Genomic DNA, 26,261 nt, shown 5'->3' with positions numbered 1-26,261 from the left:
CCAAGTCATGTTGGAAAATGAAATCTTCACCTCCATAAAATTGCAGCATAAAGTGTTGTAAAACTTCCTGGTAGACTGCTGCATTGACCCTAGACCTCAGGAAACACAGTGGACCAACACCAGCAGATGACATGGAACCCCAGACCATTACCCATTGTGGACATTTGACACTGGACTTCAGGCAACGTGGATTCTGTGCCTCTCCTGTCTTCCTCCAGACTCTGGGACCTTGATTTCCAAAGGAGATACAACATTTACTTTCATCTGAAAACATAACTTTGGACCACTCAGCAGTAGTCCAGTCCTTTTTGTCTTGAGCCCAGGCGAGACGCTTTCGACGTTGTCTCTTATTCAAGAGTGGCTTTACACGAGGAATGCGACAGCTGAAGCCCATATCTTGCATACGTCGGTGCGTGGTGGTTCTTGAAGCACTGACTCCAGCTGCAGTCCACTCTTTGTGGATCTCCCCCACATTTTTGAATGGGTTTTGTTTGACAATCCTCTCCAGGGCGCGGTTATCCCTCTCGCTTGTACACTTTTTTCCACCACATCTTTGTCTTCCCTTGGCCTCTCTATTAATGTGCTTGGACACAGAGCTCTGGGAACATCCAACCTCTTTGGCAATGACCTTTTGTGTCTTGCCCTCCTTCTTTAAAGTATCAATGGTCATCTTTTGGACAGTTGTCAAGTCAGCAGTCTTCCCCATGATTGTGTGTCATACAGAATCAAAACCAGAGACCATTTAAAGGCTTTTCCAGGTGTTTTGAGTTAGTTAGCTAATTAGAGTGTGGCACCAGGTGTCTTCAATATCTGACCTGTTCACCATATTCTCATTTTCTGAGATGTTGAATTTAGGGTTTTCATTGGTTGTCAGCTATAATCATCTCCTTTTTGACAAAAAACACTTGAAATGTATCAGTCTGTTTGGAATGAATGTATACATTCTACAAGTTTGACTTTCTAAATGGAATTAATGAAATAAATCAACTTTTTCATGATATTCTAATAATATGACCAGCACCTATGTATATATATATATATATATATATATATATATATATATATATATGTATGTATATATATATATATATATGTATGTATGTATATATATATATATATATGTATATATATATATATATATGTATATATATATATATATATATATATATATATATATATATATATATGCGCCATTTTGTTCTGAAGAAGGAAAATGGAGACAAAAACAAGCTGATAGTCTTTACATGTGCTTGTGACAGATTGACTTCCATCTGCATCAACACTCCAGGTCTCTGTGACAATGACAAGTCCTTCTGAGCGCGTGTCATCTTTGCTTCTGACTTCTAAAATAAGTTTTTCTTTTCCACACATATTGATGTTGAAATCTCATCTTGCATCCTTTGCGAACTCTTTGTTACTTTGGTTGACTTGTTGTGTTGTTGCGGCTTCCCCACTCTGTTTTTGTTTTGTTTTTGTTTTTTTTATTTCTTGACGTTTAGAATTGTGTCACAAGTCACTTTTACTGAGCTTTCCATTCGTGCAAAGTTCTTCTTGGGAACATTCCTATGTTTCTGGATAATGAAAATATTCCCGATTGTGTTTGTTGGTTAAACCAGGGGTGTCCAAACTTTTTCCACCCAGGGCCGCACAAAGCATGCGGTGGCCATTTTGAACTTTTATTTGGTAAAAAAAAAATTGTCTAAAACAAAAATGTGTCCAAAGCATATTATTACTTTTAAAATGTCAGCATTTTTGTCATTGTATTGTCTGTTTTCCCATATTTTTACTTTTTTTTGTTTGATTTTTTTTCGACAATATTCATGCGGGCCCACAAAATTCGATCACAAATGGCCCCGGGGTCACACTTTGGAGACCTTTGCGTTAAACCTTATCCAATTCTATTTCCAACCTGCAAAGTATGTGAAAATATCGCCTAAATATTGCAATTGTTGATGTAAAGGGGAAGATAAAAACATCCCATCAGTCTTTATCCCAGTGAGAGCAGACAATGTACAGTAAGTGATTATTTTATAACGTATCTAATCTTGTGTAGCACTTAGCATTACTGCTACATGTTGCTTAGTGTTTGACTAAAGCTGCATCTGTTTAGCACACGCCTTCTAAAACTTCTAGATCATCCTCCTTATATTCAGGCTCAAAAATAGAAGTCTCTGGATCATCATTTGTCCCAAAATAGTCTTTGTTGTCTCTCATTAAGTCTGCCGTGATTAGTAGTCTTGTTGTAGTTGTTGAAGTTGAGTTCCTGTGGAATGAGACAGTGTTTGGGGAGTGTTGTTGTTGAGGTCACTTAGAATAAGACAATGTTTGGGTAGTTGAGGTTCCGTGGAATGAACATTTTTTTGGGTGGTTGAGGTCCCATGGAATGAGACTGTTTGGGGTAGTGAGGTGGTCGAGGTCCCGTGGAATGAGACTATGTTTTGGCGAGGAAGGTGGTTAAGGTCTCGTGGCATGAGACTATGTTTGGGGGAGCGAGGTGATTGAGGTCTTGTGGAATGAGACAATATTTGGGGGAGTGAGGTGGTTGAGTTCCCATGGAATGAGACAATATTTGGGGGAGGGATGTGGTTTAGGTCCCCTTTGAATGAGACTATTTGTGGGGAGTGAGGTGGTTGAGATCCCGTGGAATGAGACAATGTTTGGGTGGTTAAGGTCCCATGTAATAAGACTATGTTTGGGGGAGTAAGGTGATTGAGGTCTTGTGGAATGAGACAATGTTTGGGGGAGTGAGGTGGTTGAGTTCCCATGGAATGAGACAATGTTTGGGTGGTTGAGGTCCCGTGGAATGAGACTATGTTTGGGGGAGCAAGGTGGTTGAGATCCCGTGGAATGAGACTATGTTTGGGGGAGCAAGGTGATTGAGGTCTTGTGTAATGAGACGATGTTTGGGGGAGTGAGGTGGTTGAGTTCCCATGGAATGAGACAATATTTGGGGGAGGGATGTGGTTGAGGTCCCCTTTGAATGAGACTATGTGTGGGGAGTGAGGTGGTTGAGATCCTGTGGAATGAGACAATGTTTGGGTGGTTAAGGTCCCATGTAATAAGACTATGTTTGGGGGAGTAAGGTGATTGAGGTCTTGTGGAATGAGACAATGTTTGGGGGAGTGAGGTGGTTGAGTTCCCGTGGAATGAGACTATGTTTGGGTGGTTGAGGTCCCGTGGAATGAGACCATGTTTGGGGGAGCAAGGTGGTTGAGGGCCTGTGGAATGAGACTATGTTTAGGGGAGCAAGGTGGTTGAGATCCCGTGGAATGAGACTATGTTTGGGGGAGCAAAGTGGTTGAGGTCCCATGGAATGAGACGATGTTTGGGGGAGCAAGGTGATTGAGATCTTGTGGAATGAGACAATGTTTGGGGGAGGGATGTAGTTGAGGTCCCCTTCGAATGAGACTATGTTTGAGGAGTGAGGTGGTTGAAGTCCCGTGGAATGAGACAATGTTTGGGTGGTTAAGGACCCGTGTAATGAGACGATGTTTGGGGGAGCAAGGTGATTGAGGTCTCGCGGAATGAGACAATGTTAGGGGGAGTGAGGTGGTTGAGGTCCTGTGGAATGAGACAATGTTTGGATGGTTGAGGTCCCGTGGAATGAGACTGTTTGGGGGACTGAGGTGGTTGAAGTCTCGCGGAATGAGACAATGTTTGGGGGAGTGAGGTAGTTGAGGTCCCGTGGAATGAGATAATGTTTGGGTGGTTGAGGTCCCGTGGAAGGAGACTCTTTGGGGGGTGAGGTGGTTGAGGTCCTGTGGAATGAGACAATGTTTGGATGGTTGAGGTCCCGTGGAATGAGACTGTTTGGGGGAGTGAGCTGGTTGAGGTCCTGTGGAATGAGACGATGTTTGGGTGGTTAAGGGTCCCGTGTAATGAGACAATGTTTGGGGGAGTGAGGTGGTTGAGGTCCCATGGAATGAGACAATGTTTGGGGGAGTGAGTTGGTTGAGGTCCCGTGGAATGAGACAATGTTTGGGTGGTTAAGGGTCCCGTGTAATGAGACAATGTTTGGGGGAGTGAGGTGGTTGAGGTCCCATGGAATGAGACAATGTTTGGAGAAGTGAGGTGGTTGAAGTCTGGTGGAATGAGACAAAGTTTGATATGAGTGCTACTTCCACATAAATGGTTTCTCTCACACGTCCTACAAAGCAGCAGTTGGAGGCTTGAAACCCTGGGAGTTCACTTCAAGTCTTCATCACCACACGAGTGTTTCATCAGCTGGTATTTGTAGGAGAACTTTTGCTGGCACACCTGGCAGCTGAACACCTTCTCTCCAGTGTGCGTCCTCTCGTGTCTCCTCAACTCTGCTTTGCGCACAAAAGCGAGGCCGCAGACTGAACAGGGGAAAGGTTTCTCTCCCCGGTGCCTCTTGGTGTGGATCCTCAAGTCTGCGTTCCGGATGAAACTCAGGCCGCAGAGTGAACACGACAAAGGAGTTTTCCGCGCGTGTCGTCCCATGTGTCGGTCCAGTTCCAGACTCTCGTTGAAACTTTTGTTGCAGACTGAACAGAAATACGGTTTCTCTCCGGTGTGTATTCTGGCATGTTTTGACAAACAGGACTTCTGAGCGAATCCTTGGCCGCAGAACAAGCAGGTAAAAGGTTTCTCCCCGGTGTGGACGCTCATGTGCCTTTTCAGGTCAGGTTTCCGGGCAAACCTCAGACCACAGAGCGAACAAGTCAGAAGTTCCTTGGCGTGGTGTCGTCTCATGTGCGTGTCCAACGTTGACCTGCCACACAGATCCTTCTTGCAGACTGGACAGTATCGTCTCTCCGCAGCGTGGGTCTGCGCGTGTCTCTTCAAGTGGACCTTCTGGGAGAAGCTTTTGCCGCATACTGAGCAGATGAACGGTTTCTCTCCCGTGTGCTTTACCAGGTGTCTTTTCAGGTTTCCGTTGTTGCTAAACGTTTTGTCACATTGAGAGCATTTGAAGTGCGTGTTGTCAGTGCGACTCGTCTTCTCAGCTCTAGCGTCTTCTTCAGCAGCGTGTGCATGCATGGCGTGGTCACCACCTGCGTGTGATCCTCCACCTTTGCCTCCATCCGCTTCTTCGTCCTCACTCTTCACAACAACGACAAACAAAGGAAATTTGGGGACATAGACCTTCTCCGGTTCTTCGAGATGCTCTCCCTCTTGACTGATAATCTGCTCCTCCTCTTCTTCTTTAACGTGGAGAGGCTGTGGCTCCTCTTGCTTCATCCTGAAACCAACCTGACGTCTCTAGGACACAAGAAGACAAACAAGTGGACTGACCTAAAAGTGTGCACATCAATTGACACTGAGCTTGTCACAACACCAGAATTTCACTCGCCAATTCATACAAATTACCATGATTTTCAGTACCAATTTTTTTTTTAATAAACCGATTAAATTCCCCACTCCATTGAAAAGTGTTTAAAAGTGTCAAAGACCCACATGTTTCTAAACAGAATATGTTCTATAACACGGATGGCAGTTAAAGGCCGCACGTAACAGTGAATAATGTAGGAATTCTGATTTCATTATTAATGATATAAATTGTACTAAGTAGACCAGGTGTCAAAGTCAAGGCCTGGGGGCCAGATGTGGCCCCCCACATCATTTCATCAAATAAGCATTTGAGAACTTCCTATTTTTATGCTTTCTTTTGGCATCATTATTGCTTTCAACCATATATAACTTTCTAAACTTAAAAAATGCTGAAGAAATGTTTTAAAGAAAGTAATACTAAGTGAATATCTTATTTTTGGCCTTAAATATAAACCTTTAAGCAAGTACTATAATTATGCTACTTTTGTTTTTACGCTGGAAAAACTGGCAGCTAAGTTGTCGGAATAAAAAAAAGAACTTGTACATTTTTTCCATGTTGGAAAAAAAAATAAAATAACACAAAAGAAAAAAAATAACACAAACAGATTTTTGTTTACAAAACAGTGGTACAGTTTTTACATTTACCTTAAAATGTTGTAAAAAATACAAACTTTTTTTTTTCATCTTAAGGGCTTTTGTACTTTTAATCATTTTCCTTGATCACTTTAAGCCATTAAGCCAATTAGAAAATGCAGCTTTTATACTTTGAGAAATGGACATTTCTGTTAAAAAAAAAAAGTAGCTTGAACCATAATCCATCCATCCATTTCCTACCGCTTATAATGTTGACAAATATTTGCAGGCGTCTCACCTCTGAAGATCACGTGTGCTTGGCGAGCCCGCCGGAAGTGTACCTGACGAGTATTGAGTATTGCGCAACACTCGGCCGGAAACGACGACGGGTGGAGCAGGCCGTACCACGTGACTCCTTTCAGATTTTGCCGGGAGATTTGACAACAGGTCTTTGAAAATGGAATACGGAAGTACCATCAAATATTATATTTTAAAAGCCAGAAGACTGAAACATTATGACGGCGCGATGTTGACTTGGAGGACAAACTTCTTCCAAGCCGGACTTCTGTCGCGACTGCAACTTTCTCTGGTGACGTCACCATCTGCGCAGCTGCCTTTTACACCACGTGACGTGTTTGAAGTCTCGGTGACGTCAGCACTCCTGCTTTCAACTTGACGTTCATGAAGGTGTCACGTGCTCTACTGACTCTTTCTAAACAGCCAGTGTGAGATATGTCACCTCCTCCTCTTCCTCTTCTTCTTCCTCCTCCTCTTTTTAAACAGCCAGTGTGAGATATGTCACCTCCTTCTCCTCCTCCTCCTCTTCCTCTTCCTCCTCTTTCTTCTTCTTCTGCACCTTGTTGCTCTGAGAGTGTAGTGGGGGGTGTTGTCCATAATGTGTTTATATCTGCACCTTGTTGCTCTGACAGTGTAGTGGGGGGGTGTGTGTTGTCCATAATGGTGTTTATATCTGCACCTTGTTGCTCTGAGAGTGTAGGGGGGGTGTGTGTTGTCCATAATGGTGTTTATATCTGCACCTTGTTGCTCTGAGAGTGTAGGGGGGGTGTGTTGTCCATAATGGTGTTCATATCTGCACCTTGTTGCTCTTCTGCCCTGCACTGCCATCAACTAATACAACCTTCCTGTCTCTACTGTAAAGTTGACATTTGAATGACAATAAAAGGAAGTCTCAGTCTAAGTTCCAGGGTGTAATGACACCTCCACACCCGAGAGGGCGACAACGCACCAAAATGTGCTGGTTGCGTAATACCGGAAGTAACTTCCTATGTCCGGGCTCTCGCTTCTCAGGCTAGCTTAGCTTGTTAGCTGCTAACAAAGACGCCGGAGTGATCAAACATCGATTTAGCGGACATCCATTCTTTGTATCAAATGTGTTTTTTGTGCGGGAGAAGGATAGCAGAACACGGGGAGGAACTTTGTGGAAGGAAAGAGGAGATAAAGTCAACTAGTGGACGCTCTTGTCAACAAACATCAACAAACAGGTTTGTTTACTAACTTTATATTTCATCATTGCTGCAATAAATGCTCATATAATGTCTTCCTGAGGACATGTCGTCATCTTTTGATCCTGCTGTCCTTCAGGTGTATTATTCACTCTCTAATATATTTATCCACACTTTCTTCAAATGTCACCAAAAATTGTCCGACATGTCCGAAAAAACATTTTTGTTGTCGATATTTCAGCATCAGTGCGCAAACTTTTAAATTGTCCACCTCACTAGAAGAGACAATTCATGAAGGAATGTCGTGGAAGTTGAAGTGAAATGCTGTGGAAGTTGAAGTTGAAGTGAAATGCTGACAGAATGCAGTTTGAATGCAAGAATAGTTGCAATGCTGGAATGCTTTTAAATGTTGAAGAGTTTGAATTTCCAGGAAAACGGGAATGTGGTTTGGAACTTTGGGAAGTGTTAGTTAGAATGTCCAGGATGAGTGGAATGTGTGGATGTTCAGAGGTGGGTAGTAACGCGCTACATTTACTCCGTTACATCTTTAAATAGACCTCCTTTTTAGACCAGTTGATCTGCCGCTTCTTTTCTTTCTCCTATGTCCCCCCCTCCCTTGTGGAGGGGGTCCGGTCCGATGACCATGGATGAAGTACTGACTGTCCAGAATCGAGACCCAGGATGGACCGCTCGTCGGGACCCAGGATGGACCGCTCGCCTGTATCGGTTGGGGACATCTCTACGCTGCTGATCCGCTTGAGATGGTTTCCTGTGGACGGGACTCTCACTGCTGTCTTGGAGCCACTATGGATTGAACTTTCACAGTATCATGTTAGACCCGCTCGACATCCATTGCTTTCGGTCCCCTAGAGGGGGGGGGGTTGCCCACATCTGAGGTCCTCTCCAAGGTTTCTCATAGTCAGCATTGTCACTGGCGTCCCACTGAATGTGAATTCTCCCTGCCCACTGGGTGTGAGTTTTCCTTGCCCTTTTGTGGGTTCTTCCGAGGATGTTGTAGTCGTAATGATTTGTGCAGTCCTTTGAGACATTTGTGATTTGGGGCTATATAAATAAACATTGATTGATTGATTGATTGATCTACATGAGTAACTTTTGGGATAAATTGTACTTCTAAGAGTAGTTTTTATGCAACATACTTTTACTTTTACTTGAGTATATTTAAAGAGAAGAAACGCTACTTTTACTCCGCTCCATTTATCTGCAATCAGGTCGCTACTCGCTACTTTTTTTTTTATCGATCTGTTAATTCACGCTTTGTTTGTTTTGATTTTGTCAGACACGCATTCAAAGTAGGAACTACACATGCTTGCGTTTCACCAATCAAATGCAGTCACTGGTGACGTTGGACCAATCAAACAGAGCCAGGTGGTCACGTGACCGTCACACGTGGAACCCGACATGTTGAAAAACTTATTGGGGTGTTACCATTTAGTGGTCAACTGTACGGAATATGTACTGTACTGTGCAATCTACTAATAAAAGTTTCAATCAATCAATCAAAAGTGTAAAGGAAAAAAAGACACTTTTTATTTCAACCGTACTTCCCGTCAAAAGCCTAAAGACTGATCGCACAGTTCCTGTCTTCACAATAAAAGTGCCGCTCCATCGCGCCTGCGCTAACAAAATAAGAGTCTCCGGAAGCCAGCGCAAACAAGCTAGCAAGCTACGGAGTTTGCCGCCAATGTATTTCTTGTAAAGTGTATAAAAACGAATATGAAAGCTGGACAAATAAGATGCCAAAAACCAACGACTTTCATGTGGTATTAGACAGGAAGGAGGAACTTTTTTTCTCCTCCATTTGAAAACCGGGACGTTATCAGCACTTTACTGTCTGATTTCAATCAATGCAAGTCATCAGAATCAGGTAATACACCAACTTATATTCTTGTCTTCATGAAAGATAGGAATCTATGTGTTAAACATGCATGTATATTCATTAAAACACCTTTAACATGTCAACAAAAACGGCAAAATAAATAAATATACATTATATACTGTATATATAAAGGTATGTATATATATATATATATATATATATATGTGTGTATGTATATGTATATGATATGTGTGTGTATGTATATATGAGGTAGATCACCTCGACTTGGTCATTTATTGAGTAATTGATTAACGTTGAAAAACTTATTGGGGTGTTACCATTTAGTGGTCAATTGTAGGGAATATGTACTGTACTGTGCAATCTACTAATAAAAGTATCAATCAATCAATCAATCGATGAATGCCTACTGAGCCTATGGTGCTGTTAAGTTATTGTGGCTCAGTTTGCCTTGATTGTTTTATTTTAATGTACTATTATTTAATATATAATATTGTTTTAGTTGCTTAAGAGATATTCCTGGCTCTGAATTTGCTCATTGCTATTTTTATGTTTTTGTGCATTACTTGTTGCCGTAATCATTAAACAAACAGGTTACTCATCAGTTACTCAGTACTTGAGTAGTTTTTTCACAACATAATTTTTACTTTTACTCAAGTAAATATTTGGGTGACTACTCCTTACTTTTACTTGAGTAATACATCTCTAAAGTAACTGTACTCTTACTTGAGTACAATTTCTGGCTACTCTACCCACCTCTGTTGATGTTGGAATGCTTTGAATAGCTTGAAAAATGTGGGAATTGTGCAACTTGGAAAAATGTCACATTCATTTCAATGGAACTTCCTGGAAATTTGGGGAAAAGCAGGATTTTTTGAAAATAATCAGGAGCAGGAATGTCCTGAATGAGCTGAATTGATTGCAGTTGGAATTGTTTAAATGTTGAAGTAGTAAATGGCATCAGGGAACTTTGGGATAATATGGATTTTTGTTTTAACTTGGAAAAATGGTAGTTTGAATTTCCAGAATGGTGGAAGGTGGAATGTTTGGATGGTTTGAAGAATGTTGGAATTGTGGAAGTTTGGAAAATGGCCAATTTATTTTGAATGGGGAAGGAATTGTGGGAAATCAGGGATTTCTTTTCTAGAATTGTTGAAGTAGAGCACACAATTCCTGAACAGGCTGAATATTTTGAAATTGGAACAGTTGGGGCAGTATAGCTCGGTTGGTAGAGTGACCGTGTCAGCAACTTGAGGGTTGCAGGTTTGATTCCCGCTTCCGCCATCCTAGTCACTGCCGTTGTGTCCTTGGGCAAGACACTTTACCCACCTGCTCCCAGTGCCACCCACACTGCTTTAAATGTAACTTAGATATTGGGTGTCACTATGTAAAGTGCTTTGAGTCACTAGAGAAAAGCGCTATATAAATATACTTCACTTCACACAACAGTTGGAATCAGATGAAAAATGTGGGAATTGTGGAACTTGGAAAAATGTCCCATTCATTTCAATGAGAACTTCCTGGAAATTTGGGGATAAGCAGGATTATATTTGAAAATAATTAGGAGCAGGAATGTCCTGAATTGGTTGCTGTTGGAATTGTTGAAATCGAGCAAGAATTGTTGAAGTAGTAAATGGTGTTTGGGAAAATCGGGAATTTTGTCTAACTTGGAAAAAAGGTAGTTTTAATTTCCAGGATGGTGGAATGTTTGAAGGTGGAATGGGTTGAAGAATGTGGGAATTGTGGACGTTTGAAAACTGGCCGATTCATTTTGAATGAGGAATATGAAAAAAAAAAAAAAAAAAAGGAATTGTGGGAAATCCGGGAATTTTTTTATAAAATTGTTGAAGTAGGGAAAATCTGGAATTGTGTTTAACTTGGAAAAAGGTAGTTGGAATTCCCAGAATGGTGGAATGGTTTGAAGAATGTGAGAATTGTGGAAGTTTAAAAACTGGCCAATTCATTTTGAATGGGGAATATGCAAAAAATAGGAATTGTGGGAAATCCGGGAATTTTTTTCTAGAATTGTTGAAGTAGAGCACACAATTCCTGAACAGGCTGAATATTTTGAAACTGGAACAGTTGGAATCGGAGGAAAAATGTGGGAATTGTGCAACTTGGAAAAATATCCCATTCATTTCAATGAGAACTTCCTGGAAATTTGGAAATTTGGGAAAAAGCGGGATTAAAAAAAAAATATTAGGAGCATGAATGTCCTGAATGAGCTGAATTTCCAGAATGGTGGAATGCGTGGAGGATGGAATGGTTTGAAGAATGTGGGAATTGTGGAAGTTTGAAAACTGGCCAATTCATTTTGAATGGGGAATATGAAAAAAAAAAAAAGAATTTTGGGAAATCCAGGATTTTTTTTCTAGAATTGTTGAAGTAGAGCACACAATTCTTGAACAGTCTGAATATTTTGAAACTGGAACAGTTGGAATCAGATGAAAAATATGGGGATTGTGGACGTTTGAAAACTGGCCGATTCATTTTGAATGAGGAATATGAAAAAAAAAAACAAAAAAAAAGGAATTGTGGGAAATCCGGGAATTTTTTTATAAAATTGTTGAAGTAGGGAAAATCTGGAATTGTGTTTAACTTGGAAAAAGGTAGTTGGAATTCCCAGAATGGTGGAATGGTTTGAAGAATGTGAGAATTGTGGAAGTTTAAAAACTGGCCAATTCATTTTGAATGGGGAATATGCAAAAAAAAGGAATTGTGGGAAATCCGGGAATTTTTTTCTAGAATTGTTGAAGTAGAGCACACAATTCCTGAACAGGCTGAATATTTTGAAACTGGAACAGTTGGAATCGGATGAAAAATGTGGGAATTGTGCAACTTGGAAAAATGTCCCATTCGTTTCAATGAGAACTTCCTGGAAATTTGGAAATTTGGGAAAAAGCGGGATTAAAAAAAAAATATTAGGAGCATGAATGTCCTGAATGAGCTGAATTTCCAGAATGGTGGAATGCGTGGAGGATGGAATGGTTTGAAGAATGTGGGAATTGTGGAAGTTTGAAAACTGGCCGATTCATTTTGAATGAGGAATATGAAAATTTTTTTTAAAAAAAAAGGAATTGTGGGAAATCCGGGAATTTTTTTATAAAATTGTTGAAGTAGGGAAAATCTGGAATTGTGTTTAACTTGGAAAAAGGTAGTTGGAATTCCCAGAATGGTGGAATGGTTTGAAGAATGTGAGAATTGTGGAAGTTTAAAAACTGGCCAATTCATTTTGAATGGGGAATATGCAAAAAATAGGAATTGTGGGAAATCCGGGAATTTTTTTCTAGAATTGTTGAAGTAGAGCACACAATTCCTGAACAGGCTGAATATTTTGAAACTGGAACAGTTGGAATCGGAGGAAAAATGTGGGAATTGTGCAACTTGGAAAAATATCCCATTCATTTCAATGAGAACTTCCTGGAAATTTGGAAATTTGGGAAAAAGCGGGATTAAAAAAAAAATATTAGGAGCATGAATGTCCTGAATGAGCTGAATTTCCAGAATGGTGGAATGCGTGGAGGATGGAATGGTTTGAAGAATGTGGGAATTGTGGAAGTTTGAAAACTGGCCAATTCATTTTGAATGGGGAATATGAAAAAAAAAAAAAGAATTTTGGGAAATCCAGGATTTTTTTTCTAGAATTGTTGAAGTAGAGCACACAATTCTTGAACAGTCTGAATATTTTGAAACTGGAACAGTTGGAATCAGATGAAAAATGTGGGGATTGTGGAACTTGGAAAAATGTCCCATTCATTTCAATGGGAACTTTCTGGAAATGTGGGAATTTGGGCAAAAGCGGGATTTTTTTGAAAATGATTAAGAGCATGAATGAGCTGAATTGCTTGGTGTTGGAATTGTTTGAAATGAGCAAGAAATGTTGAAGTAGTAAATGGTATTCGGGAAAATCGGGATTTTTTTTTTACTTGGAAAAAAATAGTTTGAATTTCCAGAATGGTGGAATGTGTCGAAGGTGGAATGTGTCGAAGGTGGAATGTGTTGAAGGTGGAATGTGTTGAAGGTGGAATGTGTTGAAGGTGGAATGTGTTGAAGGTGGAATGTGTTGAAGGTGGAATGTGTTGAAGGTGGAATGTGTTGAAGGTGGAATGTGTTGAAGGTGGAATGTGTTGAAGGTGGAATGTGTTGAAGGTGGAATGTGTCGAAGGTGGAATGTGTTGAAGGTGGAATGTGTTGAAGGTGGAATGTTTGAATGGTTTGAAGAATGTGAGGATTGTGGAAGTTTGAAAAATGGCCAATTCATTTTGAATGTTGGATATGCAAAAAATAAAAAAGAATTGTGGGAAATTTGGAATCTTTTTCTAGAATTGTTGGAGTAGAACACACAATTCCTAAACTGGCTGAATATTTTGAAGTTGGAACATTTTGAATCCGATGAAAAATGTGGGAATTGTGGAACTTTGAAGAATGTCCTTTTCATTCAATGGAAACTTCCTGGAAATTTGGGAATTTCCGGAAAAGCAGAATTTTTGTTTTGTTTTGAAAATGGTAAAAACAGCAACTAGAATAATCTTAATGAGTTGAAATGGTTGGTGTTGGAAGTTTTTGAATCGTTGGAGGAATGTGGAAGTTGTAACATGAGAAATGGTATGATGGAATTCCTGGAATTTCGGGTGAAAAATGTGGAAGGTAGAATGCGCCAAAAAAACTGGTGCCTATCTCAGCTACAATCGGGCGGAAGGCAGTGTACACCCTGGACAAGTCGCCATCTCATCCCAGGGCCTTGGGAAATTGTGTTAGATGTAAATATAAACAGAATACAATGATTTGCAAATCTTTTTCAAGCCATATTCAGTTGAATATGCTACAAAGACAACATATTTGATGTTCAAACTCATAAACTTTGTTTTTTTTTGCAAATAATAATTAACTTAGAATTTGATGCCAGCAACACGTGCCAAAGTAGTTGGGAAAGGGCATGTTCACCACTGTGTTACATCACCTTTTCTTTTAACAACACTCAATAAACGTTTGGGAACTGAGGAAACTAATTGTTGAAGCTTTGAAAGTGGAATTCTTTCCCATTCTTGTTTTATGTAGAGCTTCAGTCCTTCAACAGTCCGGGGTCTCCGCTGTCCTATTTTACGCCTCATAATGCACCACACATTTTCCATGGGAGACAGGTCTGGACTGCAGGCGGGCCAGGAAAGTACCCACACTCTTTTTTACGAAGGCACGCTGTTGTAACACGTGCTGGATGTGGTTTGGCATTGTCTTGCTGAAATAAGCAGGGGCGTCCATAAAAAAGACGGCGCTTAGATGGCAGCATATGTTTTTCCAAAACCTGTATGTACCTTCCAGCATTAATGGTGCCTTCACAGATGTGTAAGTTACCCATGCCTTGGGCACTAATGCACCCCCATACCATCACACATGCTGGCTTTTACACTTTGCATTGATTAACAGTCTGGATGGTTCGCTTCCCCTTTGGTCCGGAGGACACAATGTCGAATACTTCCAAAAACAATTTGAAATGTGGACTCGTCAGACCACAGAACACTTTTCCACTTTGCATCAGTCCATCTTAGATGATCTTGGCCCCAGAGAAGCCGGCGGTGTTTCTGGATGTTGTTGATAAATGGCTTTCGCTTTGCATAGTAGAGCTTTAACTTGCACTTACAGATGTAGCCACCAACTGTTTTTAGTGACAGTGGTTTTCTGAAGTGTTCCTGAGCCCATGTGGTGATATCCTTAAGAGATTGATGACAGTTTTTGATACAGTGCCGTCTGAGGGATGGAAGGTCACGGTCATTCGATGTTGGTTTCCGGCCATGCCGCTTACGTGGAGTGATTTCTCCAGAGTCTCTGAACCTTTTGATGATATTATGGAGCGTAGATGTTGAAATCCCTAAATTTCTTGCAATTGCACTTTGAGAAAGGTTGTTCTTAAACTGTTTGACTATTTGCTCACGCAGTTGTGGACAAAGGGGTGTACCTCGCCCCCATCCTTTCTTGTGAAAGACTGGGAAGCTGTTTTTATAGCCAATCATGGCACCCACCTGTTCCCAATTAGCCTGCACACCTGTGGGATGTTCCAAATAAGTGTTTGATGAGCATTCCTCAACTTTATCAGTATTTATTGCCACCTTTCCCAACTTCTTTGTCACGTGTTGCTGGCATCAAATTCTAAAGTTAATGATTATTTGCACACAAAATAAAGTTTATGAGTTTGAACATCAAATATGTTGTCTTTGTAGCATATTCAACTGAATATGGCTTGAAAAGGATTTGCAAATCATTGTATTCTGTTTATATTTACATCTAACACCATTTCCCAACTCATATGGAAACAGGGTTTGTACTAACCATCTCAAATGTTATCGCCGTTTATTATTATACGTTTTAGCGTTACCTCCCTACACTTGATGTCACGTCCTGTTGCAGCCGAGACAGCGGCTCATGTAAAATGTCACTCAAGCAGCACTGAGGGCGGACTCAGCCAAACTCCCTCTGAGTAATGTTGTCATTTTCAACACCGACAAAGCCAGCATGCTCGGTAGATATTAGCCTGATGCTAACTTACATTGGATTTGCAATAGACAGGCTACTGATTAGCGGTGGTGCACAAAAAAATCTAATTACATCCGAATCGCGATTCTTACTCATCTCGATTAAAAGTTTTCAAAAATGGATTCTGCCCGAATGCAGCTGAGATGGACTCCAGCATCCCCCGCCTCCCCGGGAGGGACAAGCGGTAGAAATGGATGGATGGATTTAAATGGACCAAATTATGCATACATCCTGAAAATGTGAAACCAAAGCATGGAGGCACTGTGGAGGTGTTTATTAAACAATCAATACAAATAATAATACATTCATAAAAGAAGCAAACTTCATGAATGTTTTTTTTAGCACCAATTATGTGCTCCGATCACTACATCACACACACAAATAAGAGTTGTAGAAATGATTGGCAAGTCAAGACAGCCATGACATCATCTTCTTTACAAGTGTACCTACACTTTTGACCACCATTGTATATTATTTGGTGCAGCTGGACCAGAGCAGGGGGAGATAGAAAGAGAGAGAAAAGAGGAAGGCAAAAGGGGAATAAGACAGAGAGACAACAACAACAACAACAACTGAAAAGCATCAGCAAATAGGATACAAACAAATATGAAAGTGAAAGTGAAAGCAGAGAAGCAGTTAGTGAAGTAAATATTAATAAGATGTAGTTTAAGATCTACACGAGTCCGCCTACAGGAGAGATGGAGCGGCTGGTGTCCTGGTGCAGCCTCAACAACCTGGACCTGAACACCCAGAAAACAGTGGAGATGCCCACCCTGCTTGACTCTCCCTCCCCCGTCTCCATTGTGGACTCCCCCCCCCCCCCCCCCCCACCCTGATTGACTCCCCCCCACCCTGATTGACTCCCCCATTGTGGACTCCCTCTGTTTCCTGGGGACCAGCATCACCCAGGACCTCAAGTGGGAGCCGACCATCAGCTCCCTCATCAAGAAGGCCCAGCAGAGGATGTACTTCCTGCGGCAGCTGAAAAAACTGAAAGTGCCGACTGAGATGCTGGTGCAGTTCTACTCAGCCACCATGGAGTCCATTCTCACCTCCTCCATCACCGTGTGGTTCCCCGCCACCACAGTCCGGGACGAGCATGGACTGCAGAGCATGTACGTGCTGCTGAGAAGGTGATTAAGGTATAAAATACTACACGGTCTAGCTCCAGCCTATCTTGCCGATTGTATTGTACCATATGTCCCGGCAAGAAATCTGCCTTCAAAAGACTCCGGCTTATTAGTGATTCCTAGAGCTCAAAAAAAGTCTGCGGGCTATAGAGCGTTTTCCGTTCGGGCTCCAGTACTCTGGAATGCCCTCCCGGGAACAGTTCGAGATGCTACCTCAGTAGAAGCATTTAAGTCTCATCTTAAAACTCATCTGTATACTCTAGCCTTTAAATAGACCTCCTTTTTAGACCAGTTGATCTGCCGCTTCTTTTCTTTCTCCTATGTCCCCCCCTCCCTTGTGGAGGGGGTCCGGTCCGATGACCAGGGATGAAGTACTGACTGTCCTGAGTCGAGACCCAGGATGGACCGCTCGTCGGGACCCAGGATGGACCGCTCGCCTGTATCGGTTGGGGACATCTCTACGCTGCTGATCCGCTTGAGATGGTTTCCTGTGGACGGGACTCTCACTGCTGTCTTGGAGCCACTATGGATTGAACTTTCACAGTATCATGTTAGACCCGCTCGACATCCATTGCTTTCGGTCCCCTAGAGGGGGGGGGGGTTGCCCACATCTGAGGTCCTCTCCAAGGTTTCTCATAGTCAGCATTGTCGCTGGCGTCCCACTGAATGTGAATTCTCCCTGCCCACTGGGTGTGAGTTTTCCTTGCCCTTATGTGGGTTCTTCCGAGGATGTTGTAGTCGTAATGATTTGTGCAGTCCTTTGAGACATTTGTGATTTGGGGCTATATAAATAAACATTGATTGATTGATTGGCTGCAAACTCACATTCCTCCAGGACTTGTTCTCCTCCAGGACCAGGAGGCGTGTGGGTCGGATCACAGCTGACTCTTCTCACCCTGGACACAAACTATTCTGCCCTCCTCTCCCCTCAGGCAGGAGACTACGGTCCATCCAGACCCACACCTCCCGCCATCTGAACAGTTTTTTCCCTTCAGCCATCAGACATGTGAACTATAACCAGATCTGACAGCTCAGTTACAGCTCATCTTATTACCTATTCTGTCTTAGATGTCTTTTATCTTGCACCATTGCACCAAGTCAACTTCTTACTTTGTGAACCCGTTCTCAAACAATGGCAATAAATACTTTTCTGATTCTGTTTCTGATTCTGATTCTGATTTTATACGGATCAGGACTTACTGAGTTTGGCAATGGACAAGTAAGTCATATGATCTTTTATTATTATCTCCAGTTATATTTTGACAAACAATCAGAAATTAATCTTTCAGCACGTACACGATGTTGACATCTATAATCATATTTTAATAATCAATCATCAATGAATCTTTCAGCACGTACACGATGTTGACATCAATAGTTATATTTTGATAAACAATCATAAATGACTGCAAAGAGGTGGCAACTTGTCCAGGGTGTACTCCGCCTTCCGCCCAATTGTAGCGTTGGTAAGCACCAGCGCCCCGTGCGACTCCAAAGGGAATAAGCGGTAGAAAATGGATGGATGGATGGATGGAATCACAAATGAATCTTTCAGCACGTACACAAAGTTGACATCTATAGTTCCATCCATCCATTTTCTACCGCTTATTCCCTTTGGGGTAAAGGGGGGCGCTGGTGCCTATCTCAGCTACAATCGGGCGGAAGGCGGGATACACCCTGGACAAGTCGCCACCTCATTGCAGGGCCAACACAGATAGACAGACAACATTCAGACGACATCTATAGTTATATTTTGATAGACAATTGTGACAAATGTTGATGAATACAATGTTGATGTTGCATCATCACAAAGTCAACATGGTGACTGATGAGACTTTTCTAAAGCCCGTGTTTGTTTTCTCGTGTCCTGCAGACGTCAGTGAAGAACATCTTCTCACCTGAGCGGCAGGAGTGGACGTCCAGGATGGAGCAGGAGGAGCCACAGCCCCCCTACATTAAAGAGGAGGAGGAGGATTACAGCGTCAGTCAGGATGGAGAACATCCTGAAGGACTGGAGGAGTTCTCAGTGATCCGTGTTATCGTGAAGGGTGAAGAAGAAGAAGAGGTCAAAGGTGAAAGTGAGGAAAGGGGAGAGGCGGAGAGACCAAGCAGCAGCTCAGCTCGACACATGACAACAGAAGGTGATGGCGGAGACTTAGCTCCACTGTCCGATGGTGACGAGGCGACGTCTCACTCTGCTGACTCTGATGATGAAGACGAGAAGATGGGTCAGAAGGACAACACTCGCTTTATCTGCTCTCAGTGCGGGAAAACATTCAGTGAGCGGTGTAATCTGAAAAGACACACGAGAATACACACCGGAGGGAAACCTTTTACCTGCTCGGTGTGCGGCGCGGGGTTTGCGCGAAAAGACGATCTGAAAATACACACGAGAACGCACACCGGAGAGAAACCCTTTTCGTGTTCCGTCTGCGACAAAAGCTTTTGTGTCCAAACCAACCTGGTAAGACACATGAGGACTCACACCGGAGAAAAACCCTATTCATGTTCCATCTGCAACGCCACTTTTTGCTTCCGAACAAACCTGGTAAGACACGCAAGGACGCACACCGGGGAGAGACCCTATGCTTGCTCAAGCTGCAACAAGAGCTTTTGTGTCCAATCGCACCTGGTGAGACACACGAGGACACACACTGGTGAGAAAGTGTTCAGCTGTGGTGTGTGTGACCAAAGGTTCTCTTATAAATACCAGCTGAACAAACACAAGTGTGTTGCTGACCTCGGCAATAGGGGAAGATCCTCTATGACTTCCTGAAGGACTGGACTCTGTTCAGGTAGCAGCTCAATAACAATAAGCACTCGTCATTCATTGTCGCAGGTCAAGCTGGACTAGAAGGGGGTCTCCACGTCTGTCACCACTTCTCAAGGTTTCTTCTTCTTCCCCAGCTGCGGCTTTTACAGTTTTTCCTTGCCCGGATGTGGGTTTGGATCAGGAGATGTGGTTTTGAAGCCCATTTAGACACTTGTGCTTATGAAGGTCTATATGAGGAGTGTACATACTCCGCCCACGGTCCAAGTTAAATGTGAAATTCCGTATTTCCTTGAATTGCCGCCGGGGCGCTAATTAATTTGAAGCCTCTTCTCACTCCGGCGTTTACTAAAGTCATGCGGTAAAGGCAAGCATGCGCTGATTAATTTAAAACCTCTTCTCTCATCCGCGCTTACCGAAGCCATGCGGTAAATTTAGGCCTGCTCTTATAAATTTGAGTGTGATGTAAGGATACCATCATGAAAAGCACATTTGATAAAAATAAATTTTTTTTATTATGGTCTTACCTTTACTTATAAATGAAGTCCATGTGCAGCTCCTTCTGATCAAAAGCATGGATAACTTGTTTATAGAAGTCTTCCTTATCTTTCTTCAGTTTTAAAAGTCTCTCTGTCTCAATGGAGATCTTCCTTTATTACCACCTCTTTTGATTGAAAGTCCAGTTTAGAAAACTGTTTTATTTTAGATATGTAATCCTCCACAAGCGAGAGGAAAAAAATAAAGGATGGCTGCTCACTCTTGCTGCTTGTTGTCACTTCTTCTGCAGCCGAGTAGTCGCAAGAAGGATCACTAGCGCCCTCTACCACCAGGAGGCGGGAGTCATTTAATGACTCATATTTGACACACGCAGCTATGGTATCTTAATAAAGCATAGCTGCTTACTGTTCTTTTTAGCATATTTAATAGCTTGGACCTTAAATCCTACTGAATAGCTCTTAATCTTCTTCCCTTTATGCGATTTCAAATGATTGAAATCAGCCTCCTCCATTTTGAAAAAGATGACGGGTGAAGTGTCACTCGTGACGTGACGAGTTTGACCCGGCGGAAATTCTAGACATGTGCTAATTATTTTGCGAAACGAATTTGACTTGGCAGTAATTCTAGGCAGGTGCATACTTTATACCTGGTAGCAAGTCAAGGAAACCTGCAAACCTGATGTCATCTTGTGGACTATGTACATGATTAGGTTGATGACCATGAATTCTACTAGGAAGTGTGCTGAGCACAGCATTTGTTTATATGACCCAATCCAAACAACCTTTTCCACTCATGGTGCAGATAAAGTGTAACCAAAGTCAACCCACATTATGAGAAATAACACAACCTGCTCACGGAACTTTGTGGACTTTATAAAAAAATGTCCTGGCACCAAACATCATTTAAAATGACACCCACTTAAAGGGGAACATTATCACAATTTCAAAAGGGTTAAAAACAATAAAAATCAGTTCCCAATGGCTTGTTGTATTTTTTGAAGTTTTTTTCAAAATGTTACCTGTCTCGGAATATCCCTAAATAAAGCTTTAAAGTGCCTTATTTTCGCTCTCTGCGAAGACACTGGCAATTTCCCAGTGACGTCACACAGTGCTGCCAATGTAAACAAACAATGGGAATACCACAGCAAGATATAGCGACATTAGCTCGGATTCAAACTCGGATTTCAGCGACTTAAGCGATTCAACAGATTACGCATGTATTGAAACAGATGGTTGGAGTATGAAAATATTGAAGAAGAAACTGAAGCTATTGAGCGAATAGCTATTGACGCTATTCATAGCCATAGCATGGCCGAATAGCTGCGTTAGCATCGCCGGTAAAATGTGCGGACCAAACGATCAGGACTTTCGCATCTTTTGACACTGGAGCAACTTAAATCCGTCGATTGGTAAGTGTTTGTTTCGCATTAAATGTGGGTGGAAGGAAACGTAATATAGTTGCAAATGCATCTACAGGTTATCTATATATCTCTGTGCCATGTCTGCTTTAGCACCGCCGGTAAATAGCATGTTGGCATCGATTAGCGTAGCGTGTTAGCATCGATTAGCTGGCAGTCAACATCAACAAATCTCACCTTTGTGATTTGGTTGACTATGGTTGCAAATGCATCTGCAGGTTATCCATACATCTCTGTGCCATGTAAAATGTGGAGACACTCTGGCACATTCAATGGGGGTCTGGCGGCAGACACTTTGGCATCTTGGGGCCAGTGGTGCAACTTGAATCCCTCCCTGTTGGTGTTGTTACACCCTCCGACAACACACCCACCAGGCATGATGTCTCCAAGGTTCCAAAAAATAGTCAAAAAAACGGACAATAACAGAGCTGAGACCCGGTGTTTGTAATGTGTTGAAAATGAAAATGGTGGCTGTGTTACCTCGGCGACGTCACATTCTGACATCCTCACCACATGAGCGATAAACAGAAAGGCGTTTATTTCACCAAAATTCACCCATTTAGAGTTCGGAAATGGGTTAAAAAAATAGATGGTCTTTTTTCTGCACCATCAAGGTAAATATTGACGATTACATAGGTCTGCTGATAATGTTCCCCTTTAAGTCCACTGCAATGCATGATGGGGGAAATGTCAAACACTCTCTCCACACTTTAGCTGCTTGATAAGTGTGTTGGATTACAAACTTGAAGGAGGTCATCACTGAATGTGTGTCACCTTTTCATGTAAATAGGTTCCAAGGTTCTGAGATTTGTCAAAAGAATTAATGCGGCAAACTTGGATGAGTCATGCGGTTCTAATAAAACAAGTAAAACATGAACTATGTCATACAAATGTAATTGTTTGGTGTTGAACAACATCATATTCTGTGTGTAGTACTTACTGAGTATGTAGTATCTTGTACTCAAACACCAGTAAAACTGTACTTAAACACCAGTAAAACATTCTTAAGTGCATTTCATTGACAACCCCAGCTCAGGTGTGTTGGCGTTCAAAGTAGGAAATATGGAACAGTCAACACAAACTATCACCTACTCTACTCGTAAACACACTTCTTTGTAGTCACCAGCATGTACCACCTGTGTCATGTGACTTTGTAGTCACCAGCATGTACCACCTGTGTCACGTGACTTTGTAGTCACCAGCATGTACCACCTGTGTCACGTGACTTTGTAGTCACCAGCATGTACCACCTGTGTCACGTGACTTTGTAGTCACCAGCATGTACCACCTGTGTCACGTGACTTTGTAGTCACCAGCATGTACCACCTGTGTCATGTGACTTTGTAGTCACCAGCATGTACCACCTGTGTCATGTGACTTTGTAGTCAACTGCATGTACCACCTGTGTCATGTGACTTTGTAGTCACCAGCATGTACCACCTGTGTCATGTGACTTTGTAGTCACCAGCATGTACCACCTGTGTCACGTGACTTTGTAGTCAACTGCATGTACCACCTGTGTCATGTGACTTTGTAGTCACCAGCATGTACCACCTGTGTCACGTGACTTTGTAGTCACCAGCATGTACCACCTGTGTCACGTGACTTTGTAGTCAACTGCATGTACCACCTGTGTCATGTGACTTTGTAGTCACCAGCATGTACCACCTGTGTCACGTGACTTTGTAGTCACCAGCATGTACCACCTGTGTCATGTGACTTTGTAGTCACCAGCATGTACCACCTGTGTCATGTGACTTTGTAGTCACCAGCATGTACCACCTGTGTCATGTGACTTTGTAGTCACCAGCATGTACCACCTGTGTCACGTGACTTTGTAGTCACCAGCATGTACCACCTGTGTCACGTGACTTTGTAGTCACCAGCATGTACCACCTGTGTCATGTGACTTTGTAGTCACCAGCATGTACCACTTGTGTCATGTGACTTTGTAGTCACCAGCATGTACCACCAGTGCCATGTGACTTTGTAGTCACCAGCATGTACCACCTGTGTCATGTGACTTTGTAGTCACCAGCATGTACCACCTGTGTCATGTGACTTTGTAGTCACCAGCATGTACCACCTGTGTCATGTGACTTTGTAGTCACCAGCATGTACCACCTGTGTCATGTGACTTTGTAGTCACCAGCATGTGCCACCTGTGTCACGTGACTTTGTAGTCACCAGCATGTACCACCTGTGTCATGTGACTTTGTAGTCACCAGCATGTACCACCTGTGTCATGTGACTTTGTAGTCACCAGCATGTACCACCTGTGTCATGTGACTTTGTAGTCACCAGCATGTACCACCTGTGTCATGTGACTTTGTAGTCACCAGCATGTACCACCTGTGTCATGTGACTTTGTAGTCCACACATGTACCACCTGTGTCACGTGACTTTGTAGTCACCAGCATGTACCACCTGTGTCACGTGACTTTGTAGTCACCAGCATGTACCACCTGTGTCACGTGACTTTGTAGTCACCAGCATGTACCACCTGTGTCACGTGACTTTGTAGTCACCAGCATGTACCACATGTGTCACGTGACTTTGTAGTCCACAGCATGTACCACCTGTGTCATGTGACTTTGTAGTCACCAGCATGTACCACCTGTGTCATGTGACTTTGTAGTCACCAGCATGTACCACCTGTGTCATGTGACTTTGTAGTCACCAGCATGTACCACCTGTGCCATGTGACTTTGTAGTCACCAGCATGTACCACCTGTGTCACGTGACTTTGTAGTCACCAGCATGTACCACCTGTGTCACGTGACTTTGTAGTCACCAGCATGTACCACCTGTGTCATGTGACTTTGTAGTCACCAGCATGTACCACCTGTGTCACGTGACTTTGTAGTCACCAGCATGTACCACCTGTGTCACGTGACTTTGTAGTCACCAGCATGTACCACCTGTGTCATGTGACTTTGTAGTCACCAGCATGTACCACCTGTGTCATGTGACTTTGTAGTCACCAGCATGTACCACCTGTGTCACGTGACTTTGTAGTCACCAGCATGTACCACCTGTGTCATGTGACTTTGTAGTCCACAGCATGTACCACCTGTCTCATGTGACTTTGTAGTCACCAGCATGTACCACCTGTGTCACGTGACTTTGTAGTCACCAGCATGTACCACCTGTGTCACGTGACTTTGTAGTCACCAGCATGTACCACCTGTGTCACGTGACTTTGTAGTCCACAGCATGTACCACCTGTCTCATGTGACTTTGTAGTCACCAGCATGTACCACCTGTGTCACGTGACTTTGTAGTCACCAGCATGTACCACATGTGTCACGTGACTTTGTAGTCACCAGCATGTACCACCTGTGTCACGTGACTTTGTAGTCACCAGCATGTACCACCTGTGTCATGTGACTTTGTAGTCACCAGCATGTACCACCTGTGTCATGTGACTTTGTAGTCACCAGCATGTACCACCTGTGTCATGTGACTTTGTAGTCCACACATGTACCACCTGTGTCACGTGACTTTGTAGTCACCAGCATGTACCACCTGTGTCATGTGACTTTGTAGTCACCAGCATGTACCACCTGTGTCACGTGACTTTGTAGTCACCAGCATGTACCACCTGTGTCACGTGACTTTGTAGTCACCAGCATGTACCACCTGTGTCACGTGACTTTGTAGTCACCAGCATGTACCACATGTGTCACGTGACTTTGTAGTCCACAGCATGTACCACCTGTGTCATGTGACTTTGTAGTCACCAGCATGTACCACCTGTGTCATGTGACTTTGTAGTCACCAGCATGTACCACCTGTGTCACGTGACTTTGTAGTCACCAGCATGTACCACCTGTGTCACGTGACTTTGTAGTCACCAGCATGTACCACCTGTGTCATGTGACTTTGTAGTCACCAGCATGTACCACCTGTGTCATGTGACTTTGTAGTCACCAGCATGTACCACCTGTGTCACGTGACTTTGTAGTCACCAGCATATACCACCTGTGTCATGTGACTTTGTAGTCCACAGCATGTACCACCTGTCTCATGTGACTTTGTAGTCACCAGCATGTACCACCTGTGTCATGTGACTTTGTAGTCACCAGCATGTACCACCTGTGTCACGTGACTTTGTAGTCACCAGCATGTACCCCCTGTGTCATGTGACTTTGTAGTCACCAGCATGTACCACCTGTGTCACGTGACTTTGTAGTCACCAGCATGTACCACCTGTGTCATGCGACTTTGTAGTCACCAGCATGTACCACCTGTGTCATGTGACTTTGTAGTCACCAGCATGTACCACCTGTGTCATGTGACTTTGTAGTCACCAGCATGTACCACCTGTGTCATGTGACTTTGTAGTCACCAGCATGTACCACCTGTGTCACGTGACTTTGTAGTCACCAGCATGTACCACCTGTTTCATGTGACTTTGTAGTCACCAGCATGTACCACCTGTGTCACGTGACTTTTTAGTCCCCAGCATGTACCACCTGTGTCATGTGACTTTGTAGTCACCAGCATGTACCACCTGTGCCACGTGACTTTGTAGTCACCAGCATGTACCACCTGTGTCACGTGACTTTGTAGTCACCAGCATGTACTACCTGTGTCATGTGACTTTGTAGTCACCAGCATGTACCACCTGTGTCACGTAACTTTGTAGTCACCAGCATGTACCACCTGTGTCACGTGACTTTGTAGTCACCAGCATGTACCACCTGTGTCATGTGACTTTGTAGTCACC

General features: G+C 42.8%; 1 protein-coding gene across 1 annotated transcript; it reads left to right on the top strand.

Moving 5' to 3' along the window:
* Positions 1-18,014: 18,014 nt before the first annotated feature.
* LOC133547332 (zinc finger protein 248-like) lies at positions 18,015-21,083 on the top strand. Its single transcript, XM_061893055.1, has 2 exons — positions 18,015-18,063; positions 18,718-21,083. The coding sequence occupies exon 2, from the start codon at positions 18,769-18,771 to the stop codon at positions 19,618-19,620; it is 852 nt and encodes a 283-aa protein (XP_061749039.1). The 5' UTR covers positions 18,015-18,063; positions 18,718-18,768; the 3' UTR covers positions 19,621-21,083.
* The last annotated feature ends 5,178 nt before the right edge of the window (positions 21,084-26,261 follow it).

Source organism: Nerophis ophidion, linkage group LG02, assembly GCF_033978795.1.
Source record: "Nerophis ophidion isolate RoL-2023_Sa linkage group LG02, RoL_Noph_v1.0, whole genome shotgun sequence".
Lineage (NCBI taxonomy): Eukaryota > Metazoa > Chordata > Actinopteri > Syngnathiformes > Syngnathidae > Nerophis > Nerophis ophidion.
Note: the sequence above shows the minus strand (reverse complement) of the source record. Positions and strands in the feature narration are given on the sequence as shown.